General features: G+C 38.9%; 1 protein-coding gene across 2 annotated transcripts; it reads left to right on the top strand.

Annotated features, from left to right (window-relative positions):
* The first annotated feature begins 41 nt into the window (after window positions 1–41).
* ascc1 (activating signal cointegrator 1 complex subunit 1) lies at window positions 42–13,675 on the top strand. 2 transcript variants are annotated; one of them, XM_054599050.1, is made up of 10 exons: window positions 42–183; window positions 351–453; window positions 572–669; window positions 759–937; window positions 1,023–1,156; window positions 3,080–3,199; window positions 3,296–3,420; window positions 3,987–4,060; window positions 6,026–6,170; window positions 12,780–13,675. In XM_054599050.1, exons 1-9 carry the CDS (start codon window positions 60–62, stop codon window positions 6,140–6,142), a joined length of 1,074 nt encoding a protein of 357 aa, XP_054455025.1. In that variant the 5' UTR covers window positions 42–59; the 3' UTR covers window positions 6,143–6,170; window positions 12,780–13,675. The 2 variants fall into 2 exon arrangements, with proteins under 2 accessions (XP_054455025.1, XP_054455026.1); XM_054599051.1 differs by lacking the exon at window positions 12,780–13,675 and having other exon boundaries at window positions 6,026–6,931.
* Window positions 13,676–19,320: the final 5,645 nt, after the last annotated feature.

Raw genomic sequence — 19,320 nt, 5'->3', positions numbered from 1 at the left:
TAGTGCCTGTGTGTGTGTTTGAAAAATACTATATATAAGCTGATTTATGAGTTGACATTATGGATGTTTTACGTCCAGCTATTGTCAATATAAATGGGAGAATGTACAGAAGGAATATGATTAAAGAAGAACAGTATGATGAAGAAGAAGAAGAAGAAGATGTGTCCTACATGGGACCCCCAGGTAACTAACTTGAGTCCTGTTAGTGTGTGTGTGTGTGTGTGTGTGTGTGTGTGTGTGTGTGTGTGTGTGTGTGTGTGTGTGTGTGTGTGAAGACAGTGCTGCCAGGCTTTAGACATGCTTTCTTAAAAGAAGAAAAACCCATAATGCATCTGTTTTAACATGTTTAGAGAGTGAAGACCTTGAAGTAGATGAATCCTGTGATACCACCTCCATTGAGCAGACTGATAAGGGATACCGCTGTGCTATAGATGTCCCAAGTGTTCTTTACAAGTGAGTGAATCCACAAAATGCGCATGTTTTGATTGTACTGTATCGCCTCCCCCCACACATTGAAAAGCACAAGAGGTTTTGTTTCTAAGCAGCACACTTTTGTTTGTTTGTTCTACAGATACATCATTGGGAAAAAAGGAGAGACACGCAAACGTCTGGAGTCTGACACAAAGACATCTATCAACATCCCAAAACCAGGAGTGGAAGGACAGATTGGTGAGGATTAGGAAACCTCGTAAAACAGGTTAGAGATCAGTTCCTTTAACAAAAAGATCTCCACTCAACTGTCTTCCTTTGTCCAACAGTTATCACAGGTTCCCATAAAGCTGCAGTCTCATCTGCGGTCACACGAGTTGATGTCCTTGTTGAGAGTTTCCGGAAGAAGCAGCCTTTCACGCACTTCCTGTCGTTTCCTTTGAATGATCCCAAAATTCAAGAAGGATTCCTGAGCTTTAAAGACGAGGTGTTGCAGCAGTGCTCACAGGTACTGTAGAAGGAACGTGGATGGTGGTTTAATATCAGCACATTATGAATTCTGTATTCACTAATTGTTGTCACCTGATGTGTAGGATCATGGAGTGGACGGAAGCATCTTTCAGAACCCTGCTAAGCTTCACATGACAATCGGCACCCTGGCTCTGTTAAATGACACAGAAGTGAGGAAAGCGTGCGAACACCTCCAAGAGTGTCAAAACTTCATCAGGTATTTGCCAATTTTTAAAAATTTTATACTAAGATTTAAACTGTATAACTAAAAAGCTGAAAACAACAAAAATTACTCCTTTTTAAAGCATAAATCTGGTGGTATATCATGTATTTGTTGTTGTTAACAAAGCCCATGAAAGCCATGAATGAGTTAATCCTACAAACGTATTAGTATATGTATGTTAGTATGTGATAGAACTTATTCCTCATCAATGAGCCACACTGTTGAACTTGGTTCATTCCTGTGAACATGTGTAGATATGCACTGTATTTATATTAGGGCCGTCCTCGACCAAAGAAGTTCTTAGTTGTCTAACACTCCCAAATAATGACACAAAAACACCACCTAAAATATAGTGTCTACCAGAGATTGTCTGCCAAACACTATATTTGACTAAAGAAATTGTAGATGGAACTAAAGAAATCTAGTATGTATGTATGTATGTATGTATGTATGTATGTATGTATGTATGTATGTATGTATGTATGTATGTATTAATATATATGTATGTATGTATGTATGTATGTATGTATGTGTGGGTTTTTGTGTTTGTAAATATGATTATTTGTTAGATTTGTATCACCACAAACAAAAACAATACATTAACCTTTTGCATGTATGATTGAATAGATGAAATACAAGAACACATTCTGGAGAATGAGGTACACATTGGCAGAGGCAGTAATATTACTAAGACAAGAGGCTAGAATCAATGACACAACCACAAGAAAACAATTAATAAATAAAAAAAAATAGAACGTAAAGATACATCCAATATACAAGACATTTTGTAGAAACAATTGAAGAAATATGTAAAATGAGTGTTTAATTTCTTTGTGATTTCACAAAGGTTATGTCATCCTTTATACAAGTGGGGACTCTGCCAGTGCATCTGAATAACACGCCTCGCTAGGAATGTGAGAAATGTCTAAACGTGAGAAGTTCATCAAAAGAGGATGGCAGTGAATTGGTCAGTGGGTAGGACACCTAATAGGCCAACTGAGGGTGGGGGCTGGATGTTTGCAGATATGACAGCTGAGAGCGGGTCAATAACAGACTTCCAAAATAGAGATAAGGCGGGACAAGTCCAAACATGTGGGTGAAATAAGATGGTCCTAGGTGACATTTATCACATTTTGGATCAGTGCCAGGAAAGTTGCTTTTAGACCAGTGGACTCTGTGTACTACTTTGCATCGTAAGACTGTGACGGCCACAAAAATATGACGTGTGGACATGTTTCAAAACTCACTGCCAAACCTCAGCCTCTGTCTCTATATCGAGATCTGTGGTAGTTCTCGCTACCGCTAAATCCATGGTAGAAAGTTGTCCCCCTCCTGTTTGAGTCATGTTTACTAAAAAGTACAGGGTACACCACTTTTAAGATATGATGTAGCCTTTTATTTTAAAGAAAGTATCTATGCGTGACAAGTTTTTTCAGCAATAACAAACAGACTCTGGGCTGAGTGCCACAGATAAGTCTGGGTCAGTTGGAAAGTATTGAGACAAGGACTCGCATAGTTTGTTTTAGTTTTATTATTTTATAAGATAAAATAAGATAATCCTTTATTAGTCCCGCAGCGGGGAAATTTGCAGGCTTACAGCAGCATTATACTTTAGTATTCATAGGATTTGTTGACAATAAGAAAAAATAGAATAACACCTGCCTTATGCTTGAATAACTAATCAGATTATGTAATCGTATCTTTTTAAACATAGGATTAGATTAAATTGAATCGGATTAGATTACATTATTAAGACCGGATCAGATAGGTTAATAAGTGAACTCTGTTTCACAAACACAAGAAAAAATACTTGGGAGTTCAAAACAGTATTAGAAACAGAGGAACCATTTTATTGCTCAAGAAAAAAAGTGTCTGAAAACCATCACTGCAATCTGCTTTTTCTCTGTCTGCCATCAGAGACATCACAGAGGGAAAACCTCTGAAGTTGGAAGTGACGGGTATCGAGTACATGAACGATGACCCAGCCATGGTGGACGTCTTGTATGCCAAAGTCAACCTGAAAGACAAATCTGACAAGTAAGTGGATCGGTTACAAATAATGTGAAAAATGACATTAAAAACCCCCCCACAAAATTGACACATGATTTTTTTCTTCTTATTGCTGCTCTTAAGGTTGCAGGTGATCGCAGACCGGCTGGTGGAGCACTTTGTCTCAGCAGGACTGATGGTCAGAGAGTGGGACAGAGTGAAGCTGCACGCCACTGTGATGAACACCCTGTTCAGAAAGGACTCCACAGGTAAAGAAAGACATTACATGCAAGCTGCAACATGCGCCAGTAGTTAGGTTAAAACAAGGTTATTGACCTGTTGTGACCACATTGTTAGCTCCTGCCCTCAACCTATTTGCCAATGTCCCCTCGTTATCTCTTAGCTTGGACCTGCAGTGACGACAACGCTCAATCTTTAATAACAATAACAAATTCTTGAAGAGACGCATCAGGCAGCCGGTTCTCCGTTTGGCCTCAGCTCTGTTTACGTGCACCAAGCGGCATGTTTTCCAAGTACACTGACAATGGCTGCATTCATTTTGTCCATGGATAAAGTCCAGCTCCAGTTCTCAAATGTTGTACTGAGCTGACCAGCAACACCACACAAGGGAGGGGCTGTGTCACTGCTGACCATGTTTGCCAGAATGTAGGCGATTTTAAATCCAGTGTTTTTTCTTCACAACTAAATGACCTTGATTGAGACCTTGCTATTTCCCACTGTGGCAGCAAGTTAACATGTTTATTTGTTCAGCAGGGACACTTGGTTTTTCTGACATGTTTCTGCTTGTCTTCTGCACTCTGGTGTTTTTTTGCAGTTGAAGACACGGGCGGCCCGAGAAGACAAGCCATGAGTGAACGAGAAGCTTTTGATGCCAAAAACATATTAAAGGTTAGAGGAAAGAGTTACTCCCGCCTGCCATTTCAAATACTGCTGGATGGGAAACATCCAGATTTTTGTTTAAATTTGATTCGAAATGGTTAGAGCATACTATAAGAAATATGGGAAATGTTAAATATACGTGGAAATGAACTGATAATTGACCTGCAGCAATATTGTGCCATGTTGTCTGCACATTCAACACATTGTATACAGGCATGTCCACTGCTTTTGAAGTCCCATTAGGATATAAGAGCTTGCCAAATAATATGTCTTAAAACAGAAAGCTTTAGGTCTTTTGGGGGGAGACGTCTCTCTGATACTACTCTAGCATGCACAGAGGACAATCTGGTTCATTTTGGGGCTGACTCACTATTATAAGTCATAAGGGTTTCATGATTTCAGTCTGGTATTAAAGGATTATGTTCCCAGACCATCTGCGGTATGTAATTAGACGTTAACCCACCTGATCTGTTCGAAGGCAGTTATGGGTGTCCCGATTCCATATCACAAACATGTTTAGTATTTAAATCTCCAGTCTGTCAGTGTGTAATGTTCTTTTTTCAGCTGAATCATCCACACTGGCTTTTTTTTTTACAGCAGATATTCTTACCTCTCACTGTAGGAAAAGCACAAGTGCTACAAATAACAGTAATGATGCCTCGGTTCTATTCAAGTGTCCCAGTAAGCCGAGACAGTGAGACAGAAACCGATGCAGCTAAATTTAATCAAACCATTTTTACTGCTTTCACATGTAAAAATGTTTTATGTGTGAAAAGGCCCGTTGCTCTTTTTGTCCTATGGTTTGTGATGGGAATGTTACATAGGAAATGCATATCAATGTGGGAAGAACTGAACTGACATACACAACATGTAGACCGATCTGGTTACAATGTAAGACAGATGCTGTTTGCTACAGGTGACTAATTGGAGTGATCACAAGGCCATTAAGATCCGTGTCATTCAGGGCACATAATAATAGAAATCTTAATATTCTGTAAAATGTTACTTAGTGCCTAACATGCTGGAACCATGATTCAAACATTTTAAGGCTGCAACAAGGCAAAATACATCAAGAATTTTATTAAATACAAAAAATACAATGGAATAAAGTACCAACAATGAATTATGGTAAAAACAAAATGACTACAAGGCTGAATCCATAAATCTTGCGTCTTATCTTCCCAAACTTTAATGGCTTCGTCCTCGGCCCGTGCTTCACCTTTCATCCAAGTTTCATGGGAATAGGACAAGTGTTCTTTTCTGTATCCTGCTGAAAAACAAACAAATCAAACCAAACATCACCTCCTAAGTAATTCCCAATTACATAGAAATTCAAAGCATCATGAACAATGTGTCATATATGTTTCCCGTTTGTTGTGTTTTCAAATTTAAGATAAGATTCCAACATTTAACCAAAAATGCTAAAATATAAGGTGCTAAAAATCTGTATGCTGCTACAAAAGCTTGACTGTTCAAGAGTAAATCAATTAAACCTGTTCCCTGAAGGAACAAGAATACACCTCTATAGATTTCTTCTTTAGCACTGTGTCAGAGCGAGACCTTCAGGTGCGGTTTCTTTATGTGTGACGACTGAAATGTGACACCAAGTTGACACTGCAGATAAAATAAGCTCTGACATTCACCTTCCCTTCCTCTCTGGTGCAGAGAAGATCTGTGTTTGAATAACAAAATCCTTCAATTTCTTTTCTCTGAAAATGACACAAGGGTGCCTAGCAAATGCTCAGTTGCCCGTAACCATGGTAACACCATGTTTGTGAGTGACAGTTCATCTTTTCTTTCTGCACAGACTTAATCAAGTAAGGTCGAATTTTTTTTGCACAGTGCTGAGTTTTCTATATATCGTTAAGTGGTTAGACTATTTTTTTAAATTAGGAAATATTGTTATATATTCAAAAAAAGGTATGATGAGGAGCTTTTGTCTTATGGATGTTTTTATTTCTGTTTTGATTACAGAAATGTGGTGCTTATCGTTTTGGAGAGTTTGAGCTGAATGCTGTCCTGCTGTCTCAGAGATATTCGACAGATTGTTCGGGCTACTACACCTCTGCAGGGAGCACCAACTTCTCATGAGCTTCAACTAGGCTCAGCATATTCTGAGGTGGGAAATTAATAATGAAGAAAGTTTTTAGCAGAACAATGAAGTGGTCTTTATGATGTTGTCCAGTAGGTGGCAGCATAGGGTTGTTTCTTTTTTCTTTCTTTTTTTTTTGCATTTACTTCAACCTATCTGAACAAAAATGTTGTTTTCCAAAACCCCTTGGGAAGAAATTATACAGAAAAATGAAATGATCAGAGTGCAAAATGATTGAAAGTTCAGTCTTAATCTCACTCAAAAGATGATTCATGCATGCATAATCAATCTGAAATGCACCAGTAAATTTCTGTTTTTGTACTTAAGTCTCCAGACAATCGGTTCTCTTCAGGGAATCCGAGTCAAACCAGATTAAAAAAGAATTACAATAAAATACATGTTTAATGGAACAGGCAATCAAAAAGGAAACATGAAAAAAGGAGAATATACATCAAAAACGTCACTGTTTACTTTTGTCCTGACTTACTTTTGCATGTTTGGGGATTTGTTCACAATGGATAGATTTTATTTTGGATGTGGTCACAGTAGATTAATGTCAGGTCTGCTGTTCTCTAAGAGGAGATGATTGACTTTGAGTGTGAAATTGGATTGTTGAAGATACAAAGTCAGATAAGAAGCTTTAAATCAGTCTTGGCTCAGATTTATGTCAGAGTTAGATTTCTGTAAAGATGTATCAAATATATTATATGTAACATTTTGTTGAACACACTGGTCAAATGTAGCAAATTATATGTATTATATATATAAAGTACCATTCTTAATTCAAATTTTATGTCCATTTGATTTGATTTGCTACTTTATATCGCTCAAGTGTGCGAATGTCTGTGAGTCAGTGTGCACCTCTGTCTGGCTTTGACACCTTATAGCCAATTAGTGTCTAGACAGGGCGGGTTTATCCTATTGTGGGATGTATTCATTCAATCACACAATAGAGCATGTGAGAAGGCACCTTTTTTTATTTTTATGGCTCTAGTTACATTGCACATTAAGATTTTACATACAAAACATGTGATAAACTTATATCATGTATTGTTATAGATTAAACTAACGGTTTAAATCAGTATATGAAGTTTAAATGAGCTCCACCTCACCAACTGCTACTGTTAGATCCTGCTCACACATTAATGCAATAGAATGCCGACAATACTTTATTTAAATTTTGAATCCTGGACTACGAATTATTATAAATTGTTTTATGCTGTTTTTATTTAATTAAATTATCTGTGTAAAATACAGTGTTACCCTACAAGCTGTCAAAATGCCCCGACATGTCCATCCTTGTGAGGTTATTGGTCGCTACGCCTCATATACATTCAGTCCGTTCACACAGGAAGTCAGTGGTAATGGCATGGTCTGAATAATTTAAGAACTCTTGCTGCACTGTCCCACCTGTCAACAATAACAGCTGATTGGACTTTTCTCAACGTTCCTAAACCAATATTTTAAAGAACTCAGGCTTTGGCTAGCAGGTAGTGAGACTTAAACATTTAGAAATACATGAAGTTTACAAGGAAATGTCCAGACTTTCATAGCTGTTGAGAGATTCTGGTTTCACACTGATCATAACCAAGTATTGCCCGTTTCCTTTCATCTCACTGCCTCATGAATGTGTTAATGCGTCACTGACATGATTTATTACACCAGTCTTTTTTCTTTTTTTCTTCTCCAACTCTTCTATCGGTGCCCTCCCCACATGTAGCCACAACCCTGTTCCCACTCCCGTCTGTCCAGTGTGTCAGTGAATACAGACATCGGACACAGAGCCTGGCCACTTGCTCTCTATCTCTCTCGCTTTCTCTCTCTCTCGACGTCAGAGCGTTTTTGTTTTATTTCCAACCCCTCCCCTCAGCTGGCGATGTGCTCTGCTTGGCATGCAGGAGGGTGATCTCAGAGCGGCCAAAAGTTACACTGATGGAAGCTGAGGGGCGCTTTTTGTTTGTCAGCTCAGCCATCCCGTTCTGTCCACCCTCCCGTTTCAGCAGTGGCCTGACTCCTTTTTTTTTTTTTTTTTTTTTTTTTTTTTTTTTTTCCCCTGTTGTCCTGGAGCTATGTCAACAGACGCCCTTTACACAGGGACATGCAAATTTCATCATCAGGGAAAACAGACTGGCCCGTTGAGCTGCCATGCATTGACATTGAAAAAGTATCTTATCCGACCCACGAAAGGCTCCTAATTATCCCCTCCCTGTCTCCTGAGAGGATGCTTGTTTGTGAATCAGAGTACACACCCTGCACATTGCCACTCTCAGGTAACAGATACTGAGGGGAGTCTGGGAATTGCCAACACTTGCTCATAAGCACACAGAGCGTTAGAGAGAGAGAGAGAGAGAGAGAGAGATGGTGATTTGCAAGTTAATGAAATTCACTGAGAATGTGCGTCCTCGTTTCATATGGCAGGGACATGATTAAGGATGCGCTGGACAGATGTCTTCACTAATGATCGCACTGAAGGAACATAAGTCATCCCCGGACAGATTCAGACACTGAAGACGTTTCATTTGGTTGTAGATTTAAAGATGTTTGGACTTCATGTTTACTTAAACGGCCATATGTGTGTTTTGTTGCATAGATCCGGAACATATTTGATGAAAGGGCTGAAATGAACGTTAGCTTTTTAACATCGGTCAATTAGTCGGTTATTTTCTTGATTCCTTTAACAATCATAAAATGTGAGAAAATAATGACACTTGTTTATAATACATCATAATGTAAAAAGCTATAAAGACATTTATATGTGTTTATTAATGTACAGTATTTGGCACCAGTTATAACTTTTAAGAAGACATATTTTATATTAGTACAGGTCTGTTTTCACAATATTGTCATTCATCCTGTTATTACAAACACTCATATCCATAATTGTGTTATAGACCATAAGTTGAACGTTTAAATACTGCTTATCTATGCAAGGTGATGTCTTTAAAACAGGTCAAAATCAAGAGATATTTGATAATAAATATAAAACAGAGAAAAGTGGAAGACTGCCTACATCTGAGAAGCTGGACCAAGCAAATGTTTGGAATTCATGAATTCAGTGAAATGATGATTGACGGCCGGCCATAATAATGTACTTATGTCACATTAAAGTCAGTAGCTGAGTCAGATTTAAATATGGTGTGGGAAATCATGTTGCTTTGTCGTCTGTGTGGGTGAGCTTGCTTACGCACTTCCCGACATACATATTTTTTTCTGTCCCTGCCGCATCTCTCACTCCTAATTAGTCAGCTCTGTGCCTCCTGCTGTGGAAACTTCCAACCTGACCCCTTGAGATTTGGAGACTCGTGTACGATCCTCTCAACGAGCCGGATAAAATGAGACCTCGGTGTCTGCCTGTGTTACCGCAAACCTATTTCCTCTGTGGATCCGCGTCCTTGTTTCTGAAGATCTGGAGAAAGTCAAGGGGCTGGGTTTGAAACAGTTTAGTTTGTTTACATGCATTAATGAGTCAATTAATTAGTATTTAGAAGGCTACAACCACTGAAAACGAGCCTTTGCAATGTATAACAAGCTGATAAATATATATTTTTCCACTTGTTTTAAAAGTGAAGAAAGAAAAGCTGTGATTTTGAAAGAAGTGAAAGCAAAGCAATCCCTATAATGAGCCCGTAGAACTTACGCTGAACCGTTCAGTAATAAGAAATCATTCATGTTTGGTAGAGGAAGTCTTGTGTTATCTCAACCAAGTATTGTTTAGGCCTCTATCCAATTTGCATATTTAATTTCATGCCAGTTTCCAAAGCAGCCCTTTTTTTTTTTTTTTTTTTTTTTTTATGCAAAGGCTGTTTTGAAATAGGTCTTACTTGATCAATTGTCAAACTTTTTTGTAGCACATTTGGGGTTTTGGTATTCATAACGGCACTATACAATTTTTCATAGTGTGATTAGAAATTAAGCTTTCATTCAGAGGAGCTGGCGTTAACATCTGCTGCCGGAGAGAGAAAGATGATGTTTGACAGACGTGACCTTTTTTTAATACAGTAGATATGTTTGATTTGTATGCTAGGAGTAATAACACACATGAAATCGATTTAAGTTGTTTTTAAGGTCGCGGTAAGTTTAACTATAGCCAAGCACGCATGTCGATCAGGTTCATAGAATATTCTGATCCGAATCCAATTAACTCAAAGGGTGAACTTAACAGCAGGGAAGCACTAGGATGACATTTCAGTAGGGTAGCCTCGCACTCCTGGTGTCATGTTTTCCCCTTAACGAGCCTGAATCCTTAAGATTGTTATAAGAGTGTCTTTTGATCGATCAAACAGGTCTATCCACGAGAAATTACAAAGGTGCTGCATAAATGATCTCGCTCGACAAAGCCAACGAATCTCTCAAATTGGATATTGTTAGAAGTGAAATATGACAGCGCTCCTTTCCTTTGGCTGTTCTCTCATGTTGGATGTGACTCTCCAGCTGAGTGTCACCGGTGTTTGAATGTCACACTAATCACTCTGTCACTAATGGGCGCGAACGGCCTTGACGGACAGCCAAGGCTAGAGTATTTGAAATGTCTAATGTGTGTCTCCAGCGAGGAGGCAGGTGATCGCTGCTGCAGCTCTTTATCATTCAGAGGGCTGAGTCTGAAGGCTGCCTGCAGCTGTCCACGTCTGTTTACTGCTGGAGGCATTCACACAGCGAGGAGAGGCACAAAGCCGAGTGTTTGAACAGCAGGTAGTCAGTCCGAGCTGCTGTTTGCTTAATGTACACTTTGCACCAGGAGTTTTTTTAAATAGAGCTGCAACCATTTTTTTTTATTATCGATTCATCTCCATTGCTTTTGTAGATAATTGTATAACTTATCAAATGTAAGAGATTACTGAAAAATGCTCACAAATATTTAAGATAATTTATTGAAATTGAATTTTCGGTTAATAAAATAGCTTAAATGATTAACCATTTATTCAAATCTATGATTGTTTCACAGTGACATGAAATCAATTCTGTTCCAATATCAGCGCCGATTTAATGACTGTAGAGGTAGGATAATAATTCCTGAGGGACTAAATTCAAATAATTTCAGTCACTAAGGACATTAAAGCAGCATGAATTGATTTTCCTATCTGCCTTGGGGGAGGAAGAAGAAGTTTTAAACCCAGCATTGACATATTATCACCTTAAAACGTTGTTGTGTTAGCAAACAGTTGCCTATTTCCACATACAGCAGAAAAGGAGCAGCATTAGCGTTCATTTTGAGTCGTGTTTTTGGCCACTAATATTCCAAAAGTCAAATATTGAGTCTCCTTTTATCTCTGTTTTTGATCTCCACCAGCTCATAGAGGGAAATATCTGGCTCTTTAGCAGCTAAATGCTACGTTAGTCGCTACCAACACAATGGCCTCAGGTTCAATATGCAGAAGTTGGGCTCTACTGCTGTAAACTCTCTCTGTATCGGAAGCTATAAACCCTTAAAACAAATCCTCCTCCTGACTTCAAGTCTTTTATTCATCCTCTTAAAATTAAATCCCTTCACACAGCACTTAATGCTGTTGCTTGTTGGTAGGATGCAGAGTAGTGAAGCTGATTGGGGATTTGTCATTTATAGTAGTTGTTATAAGCTGGATATGCAGACTGAAAATAAATCATATACTGAGACTGAGCATGTCGAAGGTTCAGAATTGCCATCTTCTGTCTGTTTTTGTGCATTTAATTGAAAAAAGGTGCTGCACTCGGTTCCACGCCTGCTGCAGATGCCCACAGTGCAAAACCAGCAGTTATAGTTCTTTTCCTGGCAAATGCAAACTGCCTTCAGACTGCTCTCAACTAACTTTGCACTTTTAATAGCTGTGTGACCCAGTTTGAGTCCAATTGAATTAGATCTATACGCGTTTAGAGCAGCTCCACTTACAGCTGTAAGTCACTCGAGATTACTTATTAAATGCCTCCCGATGTGGTTTATTCTCTCCTCAACTTCCAAACTTCCTTTTGACGGTTCTCCTTTTCAGGAACTTGCTTTCAGGCTACATATTTTTTTATGAACACTTAACAGTGGAAGCACTCATCGCAGGCAGTGACTGTGAGCAGAGTGCAGAAGCAGAATATGCTTGGTTTTATTGGGTCATCAATGAAAAATAACTGATCCATGGGGATAGAACATACGCAAGTAAATTACATAACAGAATACAAAATATGTGATTTAATACAGCACACTACACTAAACCTACTAACATTAATAAATACAGTTTAACTAAGTCCATTGATTGTATTATTGTTTGTCTCTGCCTTAAAATATTGACTAAATAAATGTAAGCTGTCAATAGTATTGGATTTTTCGATAAGTTGATGGACAGAAAATGAATGAACAATTATAATTGATTGATTTGTTTTAGGCATTTATCAAACAAACATGTCAAACTGGTATCAGCTTTTTAAATGTGAAGATTTGCTGCTTTATTTTGTTTTATATCCATTTAAATTGCACATCGTTCATTTATGGACTGTTTGCAAAACAAACAATTATGAAGATGTCACCTTTAACATTTTTCACTATTTTCTAACATTTTGTGTACTAATTAATTGATAAAAAAAGAACAATACAGTCATCGTGTATGAAAATAATCATTATTTATAGCCCTAGGGTGATTTGAAGTACAAATATTGATCACTGCCTATGTGTTGCAGGTTATGGATGAACATGGCAGCAGGACGGGAAGTGTTCAGTGTGGCTGGCTGATGAAGAAACTCTCAGTTGACTGTAAATCACTCAGGAAAACATCACATGATGAACATGAATGGACTCACAACACAGTGTCTTTGCTGAATATTTTATAATAATCAGTTGGAACATACTGTTGCCTCATTTTAACATTCTGTTTAAATGCAGGAATAAATAAATAAATAAATGTGCAAAGCATCCACCCTTAGCCTGTTAATTGCTGTGTACCAGGATTACCTGGAGCGATCCTCGTGGAGTTGTTACAACATGTGAGAATATGTACAGCACTGATAAGCAGCGGAGCTCCTGTTGAGTCTTATGAGTTAGTTGTAAGACAGCAAAGGGATGTGTTCACAGTTGATGAAGGCAAATATTTACAGATAAGCAACCCTTCAAATTCTACTGCTTGCTGTCTTGCCTGATGTTATTCAAATTAAGCATTCCTCCGCTCAGCTCTTTTTGTGTTTAAACTGATCATGCTTGGTATAGATACGTTTTATCAACAACACGGCGAACTGATGGGATCATTTAATCCCCTGACAATTAAAGGCGCTCTTCCACAGCGTAACTCTAATGTGTAAAAGAAGATGTTCTGTGGAAGTGCTTTCACTTTTATTTAAAATATTAGATCAGGGGACTGTTATATCATGTGACTACGTGTACACACTTGTTTCAGTGATTAAGATATCAATCAGAGGTGTGATAGGTGGGTTAAAGAATGGGGAAGTCATCTTCTTGCATATCTAATGTATAGAAATTACAGGTGTGGATGAGAAAACTAGTCTGCACCAGTTGTTGTGAGTTGACTGACAGAAATAATTATTTTAAAAAGCTTGAGCGACATTGTATGCGGTAAACATTAACTGCCCTTGGATAAGGTAATAAATATAGCCTTCCAGTAGTAAGAGAGACGGTGTGTGCAAGATTTTTCATTTTACTCAAGTTGTTCTTACCGCTGGTCACATCCTCCGATAGAAGATGGGACTTTGTTTTCGTGTTTCTGTCCATAATTTAAAAATGAATATGTCTTTATCATCGTTCTCGGCATGTCCATTTGAACATCTTTCTCTGTAAACAAATAAGAAATACTATTTTTACCATTCAACAACATCAGGCCCTCTCAGCCACATAAGGGCTGTCAAAGAGCTCATGGAATCTGAGTTTTTTTCTCTGCAGGGCACAAATAATGTCTGCAGACTGTTAGGCTCCACATGAATAGTTGGTACTCTTGAAGAAGATCTAAACGTTGCCTTAAAAAGAGAAACACAGCCTAAGTATCTTTTCGTCTTGCACCCGAGTATGTTTGCCTGTATGTGCAAACTCTTGGGTCCCTCATCTGAGGTTTTTCACCAGAAGATTTAGAGGCACAAATGGTGACTTATGAAGTCTTAGTAAAGAGATATGATTTCAACTTGGCATGTAGACTGTGATCTAAGGTTGCTGCATTTAAAGAGACGGAGGAGCCAAATCACAGCTGAATTTATTAATCAGGCAGAGACATTGATCTGGATGAGAATTCAATGTGATCAGCGAAGCAAAAAACATGCAAGAAAATCCTTTTTGCCTGTACCTAATGTACCATAAGTGAAAAAAATAGCTTTATGTGTGATCACTAGTGCTTCAGGGGTTCCTGGTCACTGTGCTGCTTCTTCAGATATTGATGGAGCGGAAGAACCAAGCTCATAAAAGCAGTCTGCAATTAAAAAAAAGAGCTCCTTAGAGTCTTCTCATCCCTAAACGCTACCATCTTAAGAGATGAACCACTCAGCGCTTTCATCAACATGTTTTCCATTTGCTCTTTCTGGCACGTGGGGATTTTCCTCAGGAGACCCGAGTCCAGAACATGGTTCCTCAATAACATCTCAGCCCTCAAACAAACCTTTAAAAGCTAATGGTGCTATGCAGAACACAGTCTTTTGAACGCTTCCCTGCTCGGCTGTGTGACCATTAATCTGCTGCACATTCATCCTTATCACGACATGACTGATGATGATCTGTTGATGTCCAGCACCTCGTGCTGTTGACGTGCACAGCTGGCTGACGCTGCTGGACATTTCTCCCGTTGCCCTTGCTTTTCAAATTCGGTAGCTCTGCACACTCAGGGAAGCCAGCATCTGCCACATCGGCTGTTTTGATGCCAGTGTCAGAGTCAGTTCGGCCAGCTAATCAGCATCACAGGAACGTGATCCCGCCCCTGGCTGTACTCGGCCTCGGCCAACATTGGTAACCTTAAACTCTCAAGAATCTGAGCAAGAGTGCTGGATTAGGTTTATCTTCATGGGGCTGAAATGGAGAACGGAGGGAGCGAGGGCATGGAGAGTTTAGGGAGCAGCAGGAATAACGTGGGTAGACTCAAAACATTATGTGCAGGTGCAGCAACTCAACTCTTCTTAAAGGAAAAGTGGCATCACAGCAGCAGCTTTGAAAGGCCTTATCAGACATCTGACATCTTCACAGATCCATCCTTATTTTGTATCGTGTTGTGCAGACAATTCAAGCAAATGAATGATGTTTTTTCAAATTTCGCTCAAGGTTTTGATGTCATAAACCCTCGGCTTATGTTTTGCTGATTTACAGGGAAATGTGGTTATGAATAAGACCGTTTTCTGTTTGATGTATAACTCAAGTTATGCAAAATGTGGTCTTGTTTTTTGAAGAGAAGCTAAGGATGAAAAGGTTATAAATGATCACCTCTTTAATGTATTCAAGCAGCCAGTATAGACAATACCAAAAATACCACAACCCTGAGTTCATTTGAATGTTTTTATATATACGGAAGAAGGAAATGTTGGATTTCCAGAGATGTCTCTTGAATCAAAGGCAGTACCATCGCTGGAGAAATTGGTCTACATTTTGTATAAAAATGTGTACGCACTATCTTGTGTCTGTGATTATCCATATATCTTTTGAAGCGTCTGCCTTGGACCTTGAAATGTTATTTACAAGGATTTGAAGCAAGTGTGGCCAAGGTTGGACTACCAACTGGGAAAAGGAGGGAACTGCCCCCAAAAGCTCCAGGCTAATTCTGTTTTGTGCTAATTTAATTGAACATTTGTTTAGCTATATGCACTGATAAAGCTCAACATCAGCTCGTAACAAGAGCCTTAGAGGTGTAGTTTGACACCGGCCAATAATAGACCTTGGTATGATTTCATTATGATGGTAGAAATTTATGTAACAGGGTTTTGGACTGTTGGTTGGACAAAACAAGACATTTGAAGACATATGGGCTATTTTTTGACATATGATAGATCAAAAGATTAATAAAGAAAATAATGAGCAGATCAATTGATACTAAAAACAATCCTTAGTTGTAGGAGAATGTGCTCTTGTCAGCTGTAGTCTTGCTATTATTTCATTTGTTATGGAAAAAAAGCATGGTTCTACCATTTAAAATGCATTGAAACCTCAAAATGAAAAGATTGAATACAAATTTTATTTGTGTTGAATTTAATTATTTCACTCTACATAACTATGATGTTGCAGCTAAAGTAGGCTACTGGAACAAACTACTTTAAAAGGAGATTTAAGAAGAATTCACATTTTAATATTGTATTAGCATGAGCTAAGTCCAAAAATAATTCCCACAAAAATAGATCTTTGATAAAGCTTAGAGCAAAGAACCACGATAAGGTTCGTTCCAAGTACGTCCTGTATTCATGGTAAGATGCTACAGTCACTGCTGATCTGAGTCATTCTAACACCATCTCTTTCTGTGCTGCTAATGAACAACTTAAGAACAAAATCACACTAATATTAAGCTACATTTAACCTCATATGCCTTGTAGCCACTTGGGAGTCCTTCAGTGACCCTCAACAATCCACAGAGCCCAGTTTGGTCACCACTGCCTCAAGGTATTTGCTTAACCGCAGCAATTCCCCACTTCCATGTTTTTTAATTGAGTCACTCAGAGAGCTTTATTGGCTCACAAACTGGCCTTTTTCAACAAATGTTTTAATACAATAAATACATGTCTGATTGATTCGGAAAAAAATCTGTTCCACTTGTATGATTCATTTGCAGTGTGTGTTTTAGCTGATTACACAATGACAGGGAAGTAATGAAAGCAAGTAAGCAGAAATAAATGATTAGTGCAGGATCTAGTCGCTCCTTTAACTCTTTCTCCCTCCCTCTCCTCTCCTCTCCTCTCCTCCCTCCCTCCTCTTTCGCTTTCTCATTTCTATTCAGTGTGTTGAAGCAGCAGCAGCAGCAGCAGTCGTGTATGAGGATCCTTGGCAACAGGACAGCATCAGCAGCAGCAGGAGGAGGAGATACACCCCAGAGCAAACTGCCTGAGAAACATGGTGGTTTTAAGAACCGTCGCTTTCCTCTGCCTGCTGGTGGGCTTCTCGCTCCAGGTGGACGTGAAAAGTGGCAAAGAGGCAGCAAAAGCAGGGAATTTCATGGAAGATGAGCAATGGCTGTCCACCGTCTCCCAGTACGGGCGGAAGATGAAACACTGGAATCGCTTCAGAGACGTGAGTGCTTTATTCGCTTGTGATTTTTTTTTTGTGTTTTTTTTCTTGTCCTATCTTGAGATGCTGTCCGTGGAGGTTGTGTGTTCAGGTGATTTTTTGGGGGGGTTTTTTGCGCACACTTGATTGTCGCTCTCTGAAGTGGGCAAACACACAAACGCAATATTTGCAGCTTGTGGTGCAGAAATACTTCAGAGGATGGAGATATCACACAGGATAGTATGGATAAGCGCGTTTTCGTTGAATTGACACTTTTATCTATGGACCTTCTTATGTGAGAGTGAATTAAACGCAACTCAGAGGAAATCTATATCATATTGGCCAAAGTATTTCCAAGCCCATTCTGGGTAACTGATATTCCGAACAGTGTCTGTATTCACTGATCAATACCCAATGATCAGCAATATTGCACAAAAACTGTAAGACTCAAATGCAGCAAAACATCCGTGTGTATTCCTTCAATTACAAATGTCAAGAAAAAGCAGGGACTTCATTCTCTTCATTTGTTTATTCTCTTCCCCCAAGACTATTCATTTATCATATTACAAACACTGTGAATCTCCCACGGACCTAAATTTACCCAAAACACAAATTATGAAAAATAACTTTGTGCCATTTCATAGATTAAAAGATGAATTGATTAATCAAGAATATAACCAAATGAAAATAATCTTTACTAGATCCGACAGCATGTGACTGGTATTGTTTTTATCTTGTGAGTCTGTGTGTGTGTGTGTGTGTGTGTGTGTGTGTGTGTGTGTGTGTGTGTGTGTGTGTGTGTGTGTGTGTGTGTCATCATGGCAGGAGGTGGTCCTTGAGACACCTACTGTGGAACCACCACAGAGGCAATTAAGAGTACTTTGTTTATATGTGTATGGAAAAAATAAGTAGAGCTGTTGGCAGTGGGGAAGAAGGCCTCTGCCTTTCATAAAGTTCAATCAACCAGTCAGCTCATCTTATGGGTGGGTGATATTGATAAAATCTTCTATCCCGGCACACTGTGATAGCAATATTGTGACATTATATTTTAAAGAAATGCTATTAAGATACCATTAGTGGATCAAATAACAAAATGGGAGTGTTTGTTTTTGGTTAATCCACCAAATTAAATACCTAAAACAGACTTAAAACAGAGATATCACAGGAATACCTACATCAGAACAGTATGCCATTAAAATGTTTATGTTGATGAGCAGTCTTCCATTTACATACTTTGGTGTTTCAACCAGCTAATTTAAACTGATTTCCCTTCTATACCAGCTAAATCTGAGCTGGTATACACACAATTGTATTAATCTTTATATGGTCATAATCGAGGAATACATATTGTATTGTGCTAAAGCTGATTCAAGTATTTTTTTTGACCCTCACTTATTTAAATAATGTGCCTGATTTTATATCGTCATGCCTCCCCTCTCTCTCCTGTCAGCTTTCAAAAACACAACCAGCAGGAGATATGTGTGAGAAGGGGAGACAGTGAGCTTGGTGGGAGGTCATTAGGTGTTTGTACCGGGTATGTGACACCTCCCTGGTACCAAAAAACAGAACACATGGCGGGAAAGAGGATGAGAAGGGATGTCAGAGGAGGAGTCGGTTAGCAACCATCCTCAGATCCAAGCCTCTACAGTGACAACCAGAGGGACCGTTTGATCTCATTGCTGAGAAATATCGCCTCAGACAGATAGTCTTATCGTTGTCGACCAGGCGGTAGTTGCATTACCTTTGACCGTGCTCTGTAGCATGTAGGACTCTTTCCTGGACCCCCGAGGGAGAGCAGAAAGCTTGTGGGAGAGTTTGATATTGAATTGCATATTTTTCTTGTCAATCACATTTGCATATTATCTTGGCTAGTTTTTTAGGGTTGTTTGCCTCACCTGTATTATTGGATTCATGCGTCAGGGGAAGAACTTGGAGTGATTGGGCTTGTGGGGGAATATTTGGGGCATACAACAAAACTGTCCTGAGAGGATTTGTTTGAAATTTCTAGAAGTTTGGGGGCTTTGAATTTAGCTGCATCTGGATTCTGAATGT

The sequence above is a fragment of the Anoplopoma fimbria genome, chromosome 5, assembly GCF_027596085.1.
Source record: "Anoplopoma fimbria isolate UVic2021 breed Golden Eagle Sablefish chromosome 5, Afim_UVic_2022, whole genome shotgun sequence".
Taxonomy (NCBI): Eukaryota; Metazoa; Chordata; class Actinopteri; order Perciformes; family Anoplopomatidae; genus Anoplopoma; species Anoplopoma fimbria.
This window is presented reverse-complemented; position numbering and strand designations above follow the sequence as displayed.